Source organism: Pieris napi, chromosome 18 (genome assembly GCF_905475465.1).
Source record: "Pieris napi chromosome 18, ilPieNapi1.2, whole genome shotgun sequence".
NCBI classification, from domain to species: Eukaryota; Metazoa; Arthropoda; class Insecta; order Lepidoptera; family Pieridae; genus Pieris; species Pieris napi.
In genome coordinates, this window is record NC_062251.1 from 7,810,641 (window position 1) to 7,825,028 (window position 14,388).

The following is a 14,388-nucleotide window of genomic DNA, read 5'->3' on the forward strand; positions in this document are numbered from 1 at the left end:
TGTATGTATAATAATAACTTTCGCTCAATATTTAATGCAAAGTTTCGACAATGTATGTTATACATAAATGGAACTGAACATACGAAAGTCTCTGCTTTGTATGCTTAAAGGAAGTTTAAGTATAATTTTATATATGGTGCTTTTCTTTCTCTTCCTCTGATTACTCATATTTGACTCATAGGATTGCATAACCGAATAAGTTTGCTGTATGTTACTTTTACCAAATCCTGAATCGGTGAGCCTGCTATAGTGTGTAACGATAACGTTTCGCAATCTTCCCCTTTTACGAAAGATATCACCACTCTTTCTGACCTTTCCTCTTGACTTTCCTGTAAATTCGTTTCTATTCTTAACTCCTTTTTTTCTTCTTCGAACTTCCTTTTTCTATCTGCTCCGTCCTTTTTGTAATTATTCGTTAATTTTTGAATATCCCCCCATACTGTAAGTTGATCTTGGTATAACTTATCCATAATGATTTGTTAATAAAATGCCCCAATAAACAATGGTGTGTAAAAGTGCTGTATAAACTTGCCCTTTTTCGAAAGGCATTACTTAGTTATTATGCTGAAGGAAGATAAAAACGTCCGTTGCCTTCTTCTAGGTTGAAAGGACGCTGATATACTTTTTGACCCCTCTGGATCTTTGAAAATGCTGGGAGCGGACTCACTGTCGCTTGCCTCCCTATTTGACCGCCGTGGGTCCTTGAAAATGCTAGGAGCGGACTCACTGTCATTTGCCTCCCTATTTGACCGCTGTGGGTCCTTGAAAATGCTAGGAGCGGACTCACTGTCATTTGCCTCCCTATTTGACCGCTGTGGGTCCTTGAAAATGCTAGGAGCGGACTCACTGTCATTTGCCTCCCTATTTGACCGCTGTGGGTCCTTGAAAATGCTAGGAGCGGACTCACTGTCGCTTGCCTCCCTATTTGACCGCTGTGGGTCCTTGAAAATGCTAGGAGCGGACTTCCTGTCGCTTGCCTCCCTATTTGACCGCTGTGGGTCCTTGAAAATGCTAGGAGCGGACTCACTGTCGTTTGCCTCCCTATTTGACCGCTGTGGGTCCTTGAAAATGCTAGGAGCGGACTCACTGTCGCTTGCCTCCCTATTTGACCGCTGTGGGTCCTTGAAAATGCTAGGAGCGGACTTCCTGTCGCTTGCCTCCCTATTTGACCGCTGTGGGTCTTTGAAAATGCTGGGAGCGGACTCCCTGTCGCTTGCCTCCCTATTTGACCGCTGTGGGTCCTTGAAAATGCTAGGAGCGGACTCACTGTCGCTTGCCTCCCTATTTGACCGCTGTGGGTCCTTGAAAATGCTAGGAGCGGACTTCCTGTCGCTTGCCTCCCTATTTGACCGCTGTGGGTCTTTGAAAATGCTGGGAGCGGACTCCCTGTCGCTTGCCTCCCTATTTGACCGCTGTGGGTCCTTGAAAATGCTAGGAGCGGACTTCCTGTCGCTTGCCTCCCTATTTGACCGCTGTGGGTCTTTGAAAATGCTGGGAGCGGACTCACTGTTGCTTGCCTCCCTATTTGACCGCTGTAGGTCTTTGAAAATGCTGGGAGCGGACTCACTTTTCATATTTTTGCATATCTATTTAAATAAGATAAAATTATTAATTAAAATAATAATCATTTTAAAAGTAATTATATATATTACAGATATATAGGGAAAAATGAATTTTTTCGGAGCAATTGTCTTTCAAAAAGAATCATTTTTATTTTATTTTAAAAAAGATATCAATTGTAATAATTTTAGTATAAAAAATAAGTAATTATGATGAATTAATGAAATACTTTGATTGTCTCTTAATCATCATTTGAATTTTCATCATTAAGTACATCACGATACTGTCCACTCAAGTCATCATCCTCATCATCACTAGTTATATTGTTGTTGCTGGTAGCATCTTCTGTAAAAACAAAAAGACAAAAAATTAAAAAACTGAACGACAAATATAATACATTGTAAACTACAAATCAAAGTACGGTACCTGATTCTTGAAGTGATTCGTTAACGAGTCCTGGTAATTGGTCACCATCAAACCAATAAAAATGATACTGGTTATCTTCAAACGTACATCCATTGTTTTCAGGAGTAAATTCAAATTCAAATTCAAAAATCATTTATTCACGTAGGTAACACAATGTACACTTGTGATGCGTCATTAAAGAAATACATATTAATGATTCTAATTTTACATTTACTGCCAGTTCTCAAATCAAGGGCGTAGAACGGAAGAGAAGAACTGGCAATAAACTCTCCGCCACTCTTTTTAATCGCTATGTTTTTTTTTTACACAACGTTTGTAAGGAGCTGCAACCATTAGTAAAAGTAGACGGTCGTTTTTCATTTGCATTATTTCATATGCTGGTAATATAATTAGCTCGGAGAAATTGTTGAAATAACTCAGTTTTGCATGGTGGTAAATTGCTGCTATCGAAATTTTTTAATTTTTTTGGATTACTAATTATAACCACAAACGAACGTAGCATAGCTTTATTTGTTACATACTCAAAAAGATGTCCTAAATAGGTAAAAGTCTGTTTTTTATTAGCCGGCAATTTTGATTTTGGGCTCAACTTTGTATTTGTATGAAACATATATATTTTATTTATATCTAAAATATCAACAACAAAAAATAACTTTCGTTGTCATCAGCGATGATATTCATGTTTAATTCAGGTTAGGACTGCTTAGAAGTAGCTGAATTTGTGGTATCATCTTCAGTGTCAGTATGATTAACCATTTCTTGAAGGACGTATTCGGCTGTCTCGTAGCTTGGTAGCTCTCTTCATTTAACGTCACATTGTATTTGTTTCCAGTCATGTTCTGGTATTAATGTCAAAATTTTCAAGTACTTAGTTATGTTTTTTCTCGGATATTTTAGAATATTGTTATCTTCCCATGTTGATGGTACTGCTAACAATCTATGTTTGTTGTATTCCCAAGTCTGGACTATTTTATAAGACATTCTGAAATTAATAAAAAAAAAATCTTGTATTACATGAATATACAGGTGTAGTGTGTGTATGCTAGTTACAATAAATAAACCCGGAAAGATATGTTATTTTTATTTTAATACAAAGTCACTTTCACACTTATAGTTTTTAATTTAACAATCACTTTTCAAAATTACTGTATTATTAAATTGAATTAGGAACAAATATTGTAACATTAAGTTGGTAACCATTCATTCCTCATCTTCAATGTGGTTTGAATCGCCTCGCAATATTGCTTCTATGTCTTCTACTTCCGCTGAAGAACCTGTAGAGCTATGTGATGGACTGTTTCAAGGGTAGTTTTGATGTGGGTACTGGTAGGCATTCGTCCATCCAGTTTGCATCATACCACCGTCATAATTATTATGTACACTATATTTTATATTTTTAATAATTTTCATCACTTCGAACCGAAATTCAAAATTCTGTGTTCGGGACATTGTCTTAAAGTAAAGTTATTACTTTTATACCTACACACCTATTATCATGACCGTAATTATTAGTTAAAGTTAGTAAATAAACTAAGACAATTTATTTTTAAGATATTTATTAAAAAAAAACAATCAGAGAACTTAAATAAACAAAAAGTAACTAGAAAAGATATATATGTTACTTAAAATTTTTAATAAAATGCAGCAAAGACTCCCTGGTTTCTTCAGTTGCGTTATCATCCGGTATGTGTAATTGTAGGCCTAAATTCACATTACTTGCTGAACTAGCTTCCATTTCGTAGGGTGGAGGGGATTGATCTGAGGCTACTGAATACACAATGCAAGTTTTTTGTGAACTGTCTGAATATGAAGACATCGGAGTTGATGCTAAATTTGACTCATAATCAAATTTCCCCAAATCAGCGTCGAACAGTATATTATTTATGTAATGTTCAACATACGCTTTCGTCCTTTTTGAGTATTCGCGTTGTTTTGAAGCAACATGATTTCCAAAAGCTTGACTCTTGTCCCTTATCTTTGAATCATATGTATCTTTTAAAATACCGTAGGCTTCGGCTACTCGAGGGTCTTCATGTTTTGATTTTTTTGCTGGTATTGTGTGGCCAGATTGCAGTGATGTTGATGCTTGCCATTGTGGTGTGGTGTTTCTTGACCCTACTGAAGTTGCAGGTTGTGAATGTGTTGTTGAATCTGACTGTGTATCTGCATTAGGGTCCACCACCGCAGTTTCTTGTTCAATTCGCTATTTCTCCTGCTCATCAGCCTATAAAAAACAGTTTAATTAATATACACCCTAAAATAATTTCTTATTCATTTCAGTAGTAAATCCGCGTGACAGAAGTGTATCTCATACAAATTCCCTATGTCTCCCGCTACCTCAGCTTGCGTTTAATCCATAATATTACGCGGATTTACTACTTTGTCACGTACTTTTACAATTAAATTATTCAATACATTTGTTATTTGATCGTGCATAGCCATTATGCATATAGTACAGTGCATATTGAAATAGAATTAAGAAAAAAATAATAGTAATTTCCTTGTTTATTTTCTCACTGATTGGTGGAGACAACTAATTGTAGGTTAAAAAGAAGAATGACCCACAGTTTACCAGAACCAGTACGACAACTTTTAGCTATTCTAGATTTTTCTCTTCTGTAGGACGCCAAAAGTGTAGTCATTTTCTTTTTCAAGTCAGGAATAGGTATATCCATTTTCTTACTGATATCTACCCACGCATCATACCTCAGCGATTTATTGTGGTATTGGGTGGATTTGCTGTTCCACAAAAATTCTTTAGCGCTATACAATTGAATTAGTAAACGGCACTTTTCGTTGTCCATTAATAGCCGCGTACTGACTGAGCGAGCAGCCTCGCGAAGCAGCCTCGGACGTTTGCTTCGCAACGTTTGCCGCGCGAGGCAGCCTCGGTCTGTAAGTTTTCTAATCCGAGGCTGCCTCGCGCGGCAAGTCCGAGCCATCGTGAGCATCGACGCTCAGTTTAACTTGAAGTCGAATAGAGACCGCGCGTGCCCGTATAGTTTGCCCGAGACCACCATGAGGCCGCACATTCGGAAAGCTGTCGCTACCACTGCCTTTTTAATAATTCTAAGGCTTGCAAAAAAAAGAAAACAGAAAACTAAACGTTTTTGGATTAAACTCTTATACAAAAATAGATTACAGGCTGGGAACAGATTATTTGAAGAGTTGTGCTTCGATGACGAAGAAAAAAATTTCACTCGAATGAGTAAAATCGAATTTGACAATGTGTATTCTCTCATAAACGCCAAAATAAGCAAGAAGGACACAAATTTTCGAGAAGCAATATCCGCTAGGGAAAGATTATTAGTGACGTTGAGATTTTTGGCCACAGGAGATTCTTATACCAGTCTACAGTATCTATTTCGTATATCAAAACAAAGGATATCGGTTATAGTTCCTGAAGTCTGTGATGCTATAATTGAGGTGTTAAAGGATTATGTTAAGGTAAAATAAAATTACATATTTTTATTATTTTTTTATTAATCTGATTAGAAAATTGGACAAATAATATAAGAAAATTAAACAAACAAATATTTAATGATGAGGAGCTGGAGAAGGAGGAGGGGGAGGCATCGAAATTGGTGAGATAGGAGGCATTGGTGAGGCAGCAGGCATCGGTGAAGTAGAAGGCATCGATGAGGCAGGAGGCATCGGTGAAGTAGGAGGCATCGGTGAAGTAGGAGGCATCGGTGAGGTAGAAGGCATTGGTGAGGCAGCAGGCATCGAATATGCAGATGGCGTCGATGAGGAAGAGGGATGAGACATATATCTTAAATTATCGTGTTCACCATATGATTGAGTATAATAACTATAACCACTGTATGCTCCCATGTCTGCATCAAAGATAATTTTATTTATTGCATTTTTTACGTATGCTAATGTAATTTTATCATACTTTCTCAACTCATTTCCTATATATTGGCCATACACATTATAGGGATCATTTTTTTCTGATATATTATCGCTTGCACACTGTTGTAAGAGTGTTAATGCTTCAGATATGGCGTTATCAGTAAGATCATCACTTTCGTTCATTTTGGATCTCTTTTTAGGTCTAGTTGACTTTTGTTTAGGTCCTTCCGTTGTCGTCGAGTTTGAAGTTTCATTTTTTTCTTCGTTATAACCGTCATCATTTCGAGTATTATCCAGACTTGCATTCTGTAAAGATAGAAATTATTACTTAATTTTATTTACAGATACCATCATCCGAAGAAGAGTGGCTTACCATAGCGAAAGAGTTTGAGAGCAAATGGAATTTCCCACATGTCATAGGAGCAATGGATGGGAAGCATGTTATATTACAGTCGCCGATAAATAGTGGCAATGATTATGACTGTTACAAAATGTTTCCAAGTATAGTGCTGTTTGCTTTAGTTGACGCTAACTATAAATTTCTGTACGTAGACGTTGGCAGCAAAGGACGTATATCAGATGGCGGTGTGTTTAAAAATACCAATTTATATAAAAAGGTCGAAAAGAAGGAATTGAACATTCCTTCACCAGAAATATTACAAATACCGTATAAAATTGCAGTGCCCTATTTTATTCTAGGCGATAAAGCTTTTGCTCTCAATGATTACACATTGAAACCTTATGAAGGTACTCCAGAAAGAGGTTCAATGGAAAGGATTTTCAATTACAGGCTGTCCAGAGCAAGAAGAGTTGTGGAGAATGCCTTTGGCATTTTAAGCTCCGTTTTTAGAGTACTGAGGAAGCCGCTACTATTAGAACCAGAAAAAGCTACGAAAGTCGTATTGACTACCATATGCTTATATAACTACTTGCGTAGAGATTTAGCTTCCTCACAAAGGTTCACTCCCCCGGGATCATTCGATGCCGAAGTTGAAGGGACAGTAATACCCGGCCGATGGCGACAGGATACAGAAATGTCATCAATGCTATCTATTCAAGCCATACCACGGCGAGGATCAACAAATATAAAAGAAATACGTTCACATTTAGGGAGACATTTCATAACAAACGGAGCAATTTCTTGGCAGAATAATTATCAGTAAATAATAGGTACTCACTTCTTCACCTAAAGTATCTTGTGTATTTCCTGGGTGATTTCTATCTCCTAGAAAACTGAAGGCTTCATAGGCATACCAATTCGAAACATATATTTCACCACGACCTGCAGTATAAAATAAAAAAAAATAATATTAGAAATAATATAAAAACCGATGTAACTTTGAATATAATAAAATGAATGTTGTTAACCCTAATCATAAACATTAAATAATAAATACCTGATCCTGTGATTCGGCTTTTTTTTTCTCTCGACTTTTCCCTCCTGTAAGACCCTAGTAAAGAGTCCATTTTTTTCTTTAATTCAGCTATTGGAAGGTTCATTTCCTGGCTTATTTTTCTCCATGCATCTTCCCTTAGTCCTCTATTTGTGTAATCAGGACATTGCGCATCCCAAAGTCGTCTATATTCACCATATAGTCGTATTAATTTAAGACACTGTTCTTTATCCATGACGCACAACTAACACGCAACGAATAAGCGAGGCAAAACACTACCGTCTTGAGTGAGCGCGGCAAACGTACTGAGGCGCCTTTGAACATCGACAAAAACCGACAACGTTCGGCTCGGGCCGCGGCACGCTCGGGCGAGGCAGCGCGTGCGTTTGCCTCGGGCGAGGCACGTCTTGACCGACCGAGGATTTGCCTCGCGAGGCTGCTCGCTCAGTCAGTACGCGGCTATTACGTATTCGCCGCGCGAGCCAAATCCCCAAAACTATAACCGTCCCAACTGCGCGCGAGCCAACGACTGAAGCTCCTTTGATGCGCTCTCAAAAACTGACATCGAGCGGATCGACCCGCGGCACGTTCGAGCGCGGCAATCCCGTCTACATAGAGCGCGGCCGCCGCGCGCGCCAATGTTCGATGGTTTGCCGCGCTTAATTAATACGCAGCTTAACTATCTCTCACTAATTTTGCATCGTTACTTGTATTTCCGCTTCTTGCCTCCAAAGCTGTAAATGCCGTTGCTGGTAAAACATCATCTATGGTAGTATCGTCAATATCAAATAAGTCTGATCGATTATAGGGAGAGTCTGATTTACGCAAAAAGTTATGGAAAATGCAACAAGTCAACACCACTAGGTCAATTCTATCTATACGTAAATTTATAGATGTATGAAATATTCTAAAACGATTAGACATAATTCCAAATATGTTTTCTATTAATCTCCTGGCTCTTGACAACCTGTAATTGAATATTTTCCTCTCGGTTGTAAGGGAATTTCTAGCGAACGGCTTCAAGAAATCAGGCCTCAATGCAAATGCCTCGTCTCCAACAAAAACATAAGATAGCGGTTCAGAACTATTTTGAAATTTTTCTTAACTTGGTATGTTAAGATTGTTACTGACAAGTTTTTTTGTAAAATTGAGTTTGTTTTATGGCACCACCATCTGATACCCTCCCATTCACGCCTACTTCGTAGCAAATGAATTCATAATCAGCATTTACACAAGCCATTAATACTATGCTATGGAATCCTTTGTAGTTATAATAAAATGACCCACTTCCGTTTGGAGGTATTATATGGCAGTGTTTTCCATCCACAGATCCTAGGCAATTGGGAAATTGCCATCTTTCTTCAAATTTTCTGGCTATTTCTTTCCAATCACTTATAGATTCTGGCATCTGTAACAAAACCCGCTTATTTATTTACAGATTCATTTGGAGAGTGACCTAAATGAAAATTCATATTTAGATGGTAGCATGAAATTAGATCCACTGTCACCACTACATCAACATCGTACAAGAGAACAAAAAATCAGGCCGATGCTGTTCTTAATAAAATAGCAAAAAAACTAGATGAACCGAAATAACCACCAATACAACCACAAAAATATGAAAGCTTTGGACAACATGTGGCGGAAAAAATTAGAAGTTTGCCGCCAAATGTGGCAATACATTGCGAAAAACTTATTAATGATTGTTTATATTATGGCGCCCTGCGTGATGCAGTGCCAATAACAATTCTACCTGAATCTCAGCTGTTAAGTTCACAACATACTGATAGTTTAGCTGATTTCACTGAATAACAAATTTTTTTAATTGTATCCTTTATTAGTTTAGTTTGTTTTTTTTCTGTTTAGTTTATTTTTCTTTACTTTACTTTTATTACTTACTTACTTTTATATCATAAAGCAACAAAATGTAAATAAATAAATAAATAAATAATTGTAACTTGATTTTTATAATAAATAATATTCATAAATATAACTTCTTTTTACTTACTTTCATATAATCTTTAAGAGCAAAAAGAATAGCTTTACATGTATCAGGAATTATCACTCCCAAACGTTGTGAAGAGATAAGTGTAGGAAATTTCAACTCCTCATATGACATGCCCGAAGCTAAGAATCGAAGAGTGGCACTAAGGGGCGGTTTTTTGATCCGTAGTTAACTCAACTATTGGTAAAAAATCGTTACTATTAGTTAAATATCAGCAAAATGCGTTTTTTGATCCGTGGTAAGAGCATCCAATGGTAAAATATCTAACCATTAGGCAAAAAAGTTAACTACTCAGTATCGGAGGGTTAAAAAGATGGCCGCTGGTAATTTATATAGTAACAGCTGTTTGTCACAGAAATCAAACTATGATAAATACGTTTATTACTATCTAATGATGAATTTAAACATATTGAGATACTTTAATTAATGAGACGATGAAGAAGACGATAATATTATATGAGAATGTGTCAATGAGTGACCAAAAATATTTAGGCAATGTCATCCGCCATTAGAAACCTGGGATGATGTAGATTTTTGTCACTGTTACCCCCTATCGAAGGGAACAGTGCTCTGGATTGTTACTGAAATTGGGAATGATCTTAAACTGCCAATGAACAAGAGTATATATAGACAGCAGCTCATACCAACCTATTTTGCTTCATTACTAACTATAGAACCGCAGCAGTATATAATTAAGTATATTACTAATTCATTATGTGTTTTATTGCCTATAATATTAACTTATAATTGTTATAATTAAATAAAATACAAGAACATGAGTATATATAGACAGCAGCTCATACAAACCTATTTTGCTTCATTACTAGTTACAGAACCGCAGCAGTATATAATTAAGTATATTACTAATTCATTATGTGTTTTATTGCCTATAATATTAACTTATAATTATTATAATTAAATAAAATACAAGAACATGAGTATATATAGACAGCAGCTCATACAAACCTATTTTGCTTCATTACTAGTTACAGAACCGCAGCAGTATATAATTAAGTATATTACTAATTCATTATGTGTTTTATTGCCTATAATATTAACTTATAATTATTATAAGTTAATATTATAGGCAATAGAATACATAATGAATTAGAGTTAATATTATTTATATATTACTAATAATATTAACTTATAATTATTATAAGTACATACAAGTATGTACTTATACTAAAAACGACAGCTACACATTAGTTAGGGACCTATGATATTCTTTAGGGCTTTTATTACATTTGTGAGTTAGCATCTACCTACTTTGTTACAAGAATTTATAAATAAAACATTTGACTTGATTAATAAACTGTTTAATTATAACTTAAATACAAACCATTTTTATTAAAAAAACATTACAACATTTACATGAAACCCTAAAGTAGCAATTAAATATTTTCTAATTGTTTCTTCTTGCATTTCACCTCAATTTGATGCAACTTTTTTTGCTGCTACATATATTTATTGTGCCTTTCTTCCATCTGCTGCATCACTTTTTGGTGCACCTCCTCTTTATGCAGTATGGATTTTTGGTGGGCCTCTCATTCGTGCAGCAAATGTTTTTGATGCTCTTCCTTAGCATAATTGAACAAATCATCCTCTCTTATTTGTCTTTGTTTCAAAAACTCAATTTTTTTTATCCGTGTGGATCATAATCCGCTTCCTTGTTTCCAAAGGGTTAAAAGATTTTTTCCTTTTGTTGTAGGACACAGCTATACAAGAATAAATATAAAAATGTGCCTACATCTTCATTAAATGTATATTAAATTTAACACGTCGGTGTCTAGACCCATCTGAGTTGAAAACGTCACAGAGATTTCCAAGCTGCATCTTTTTGTAGATTGCTGCAGTGATCAGTTGTTTGCAGGTTACGACTGTGTAATCCTTGAGAAGCATCACCAGTTTGGCAGTTTCTTTTTTGGTGAAGTTAGCAGTATGGTCCCTTTAACAAAATATAAATGTATTACTTTCTATTACGAAACACAAGATAAACCGGAATAAATAACACGAAAATATGTTTGTACTTACTTATTTGACCGTTGGCTGTTTGCGGACATCGTTATTTATATATTTAAGTATCGTAAAAAGTGTAAACCGTATTAAAACACAGAAAAACAACTTTATTTATATCGTGTTATTTAAATTAATTTGACACTTCAAACTCTTCAAAGCGCAAATAACGAATGAAGATGGCAAAAATGGATTTCATTCACTCAATATGTCTAGTGTTGTCATACAAAATAAATGTTCCCCACAAAAAACAACCACATTTTTTGGGATGTCATTGCTAATTGCACTGGCAACAAATTGACAAATTGTTAAGATTAACTATAGTTAAAAAAGGCATTGAAAAACGCATTTACGATTTTACCAATGGTTATTCATTTAACTATAGTTAATGTAACAAATGGTAAAACCATTTTTTACTACGGATCAAAAAACTGGCCCTAAGGGCCGGTTTTTTGATCCGTAGTTAACTCAACTATTGGTAAAAAATCCTTACTATTAGTTAAATAACAGCAAAATGCGTTTTTTGATCCGTGGTAAGAGCATCCAATGGTAAAATATCTAACCATTAGGCAAAAAAGTTAACTACTCAGTATCGGAGGGTTAAAAAGATGGCCGCTCGTAATTTATATAGTAACAGCTGTTTGTCACAGAAATCAAACTATGATAAATACGTTTATTACTATCTAATGATGAATTTAAACATATTGAGATACTTTAATTAATGAGACGATGAAGAAGACGATAATATTATATGAGAATGTGTTAATGAGTGACAAAAAATATTTAGGCAATGTCATCCGCCATTAGAAACCTGGGATGATGTAGATTTTTGTCACTGTTACCCCCTATCGAAGGGAACAGTGCTCTGGATTGTTACTGAAATTGGGAATGATCTTAAACTGCCAATGAACAAGAGTATATATAGACAGCAGCTCATACCAACCTATTTTGCTTCATTACTAGCTACAGAACCGCAGCAATATATTATAATTAAGTATATTACTAATTCATTATGTGTTTTATTGCCTATAATATTAACTTATAATTATATTATTATTATATTATATTAATAACTATAGTTAATGTAACAAATGGTAAAACCATTTTTTACTACGGATCAAAAAACTGGCCCTAAGTCGTTCATGAAGACTTATAGCTTCCGTCATATTGGTGTATTTTTTCTGAATCAGCGGAGTCACCAGTTCCAAAAGTTTAAAATAGGTAGGTTCATCCATTCGCATATAATGTCTCCAGTCAGTTGGCTCCAAAGTCAATTCCTTTATTAAATTTATGTGAGTGAGTTGCGATCTTTTTAGCAACCAATCCTTACATCACTTTATTTTTGGCTTCCTTTTTTTTAAAACTATACAAATCGCTATGGCCGATAAATAAAACTCATCTTCTGAATTGAAGTTCATTATGAACACGTCCGGTGCTATCGACGCCTACACTCAAAATGATCAAATGGAACGGCTCGCTGGCGCGTTCGTGAATGGCATCAATTTGGCTCGGCACGACGTCGATTATCGAGCCAGAGGTGCTGGAAACCTGAGGTGTCCGCACGCTCGAACATGCGCCTCGCCAGCTCGCCGATGAAGTCGTCAATGCTTTTTACGCTATAACACGTGGCGTCTTGCTGGATTTGTAATTGTAATTCTTCCTGTAATGTCAAATCTTTCTTTAGTGATGGTGAATCTAAGTTCTCTTCTACTGTTTCTTCTATGTTTTCTTCAGATGTATCTTCTTGAATAACTCTTTCTAAGATTTTTGTCATTTCTGATCGTATGACTTTTTTCTTTGGCATAGTAAATGTATCATCAGATCGGTTTACATTTTCAAGATATTTCTTTGGATTCTGTAAGTATATCAATATTCCTGTTACTACAGTGCGGCGTTCTTTAATCCTTGTATGCAGTGCTTCATATAATTCATTACTTAACACTGTGTCATGAGTGAGCAACTTCTCTGAAACAAATTTTAATGTTGTTTCTGCAGTTAACAGGGTCGAATCTCTTCTGCACAAGGCCTCTACAGCCAATTTAGATGGCTGCAAACTGTCAATCAAGTCTTTTATTTTTGACCATTCAATGTCACTAAATTTAATTTCAGATTCTACATCTATCAAATGGCAAGTGCCATCTGAATCAGATGGCAAGATTTATATTGTACCACCATTATAGAAACAAGAAATTAGTCGCAACTAACGCCATTCTATAACTGTTATGTAACGTTCAGTGTTAAAATAGTGAAAATAATAACCAATTTTATTACTTATAGCTCTAAAAAATGGGGCCCAATCGAGGGGTAGTAAAGCTTTGGTCTGGTGATCATGACGCACAACACTGCGGTATGCGCCGCAACGCAGCGTCACGACGCAGCATTTAGCGTCCCTGCGGAGAGGTGGTCATTGATTTTGCCGCAGCTACCAAGGTAGACGTGAACATGAACAATTTTTCTGTAATTTGTGCTTTGCTTGAAGAGGAGGACGAAGAATAATTTTTACTGCTTCTGAATAGACAAAGAAAATCTCCGAGGAACATGTTTTTACAACGGAGGAGTGAAGGTTGTTACGAAACTTTAATAAGAAGGCATTTAATTGATTGTGAAGAAAAATTCGTCGAATAAACAATTAGAAATATATACAAACAACTCACGTGTTTTATTCAACTTCTCAGCTATCTCCCTCCAGCAATTTTTTTTAACTATCAAACTTTTATGTTTTTTGTCTTTATTTTTATATAAAGAAGGATAGTTGCGTACTAATTCTATTAAATTGTCTTCGAAAAATTCCATATTGACTCAGTGACGCACACCCGTGACGCACACCGCACACCGCAGCGTTGAACCGAGAATGACGCTGCGCTGTGCGGCAGTACACCTCCCCACTTCACCGCGCTTGCCCCTCGCCGCTGACGCATACTGCGACGGATCAAGAGAACATTCTCGGCGTTTTTCATATGATTAAGTGTCCGGCAACGCATACCGCAGCGTTGTGCGTCATGATCACCAGACCAAAGCTTAAGGGGTTAGAGCGTGCTCTAACACTAATCGCTAAAACTTTTGTATGACTCTGGTTTGCCGAAATCACTTATGAAGAACTCTTTTATCACCAATTCTTATTACCAAAATGTT

The 14,388-nt window shown here is 36.0% G+C and overlaps 1 protein-coding gene and 1 long non-coding RNA gene across 2 annotated transcripts; one reads left to right on the top strand and one right to left on the bottom strand.

Moving 5' to 3' along the window:
- The first annotated feature begins 4,814 nt into the window (after nt 1-4,814).
- On the top strand, nt 4,815-7,027 carry LOC125058200. Its single transcript, XM_047662239.1, has 2 exons — nt 4,815-5,433; nt 6,186-7,027. The coding sequence occupies exons 1-2, from the start codon at nt 5,005-5,007 to the stop codon at nt 7,002-7,004; spliced, it is 1,248 nt and encodes a 415-aa protein (XP_047518195.1). The 5' UTR covers nt 4,815-5,004; the 3' UTR covers nt 7,005-7,027.
- A 3,516-nt stretch (nt 7,028-10,543) lies between these two features.
- Nucleotides 10,544-11,975, bottom strand: LOC125058238. The gene is made up of 2 exons (XR_007118352.1): nt 11,275-11,975; nt 10,544-11,188 (listed from the first exon to the last, which is right to left on the bottom strand). It is a non-coding gene; the product is annotated as an uncharacterized LOC125058238 (long non-coding RNA).
- Nucleotides 11,976-14,388: the final 2,413 nt, after the last annotated feature.

Bases quoted from the DNA above. Each gene is read 5' to 3' on its own strand.
- LOC125058200 (XM_047662239.1), top strand. From the start codon at position 5,005: ATGAGGCCGCACATTCGGAAAGCTGTCGCTACCACTGCCTTTTTAATA. The intron at 5,434-6,185 runs GTAAAATAAAAT...TTTTATTTACAG, and splicing joins TGTTAAAGGATTATGTTAAG to ATACCATCATCCGAAGAAGA.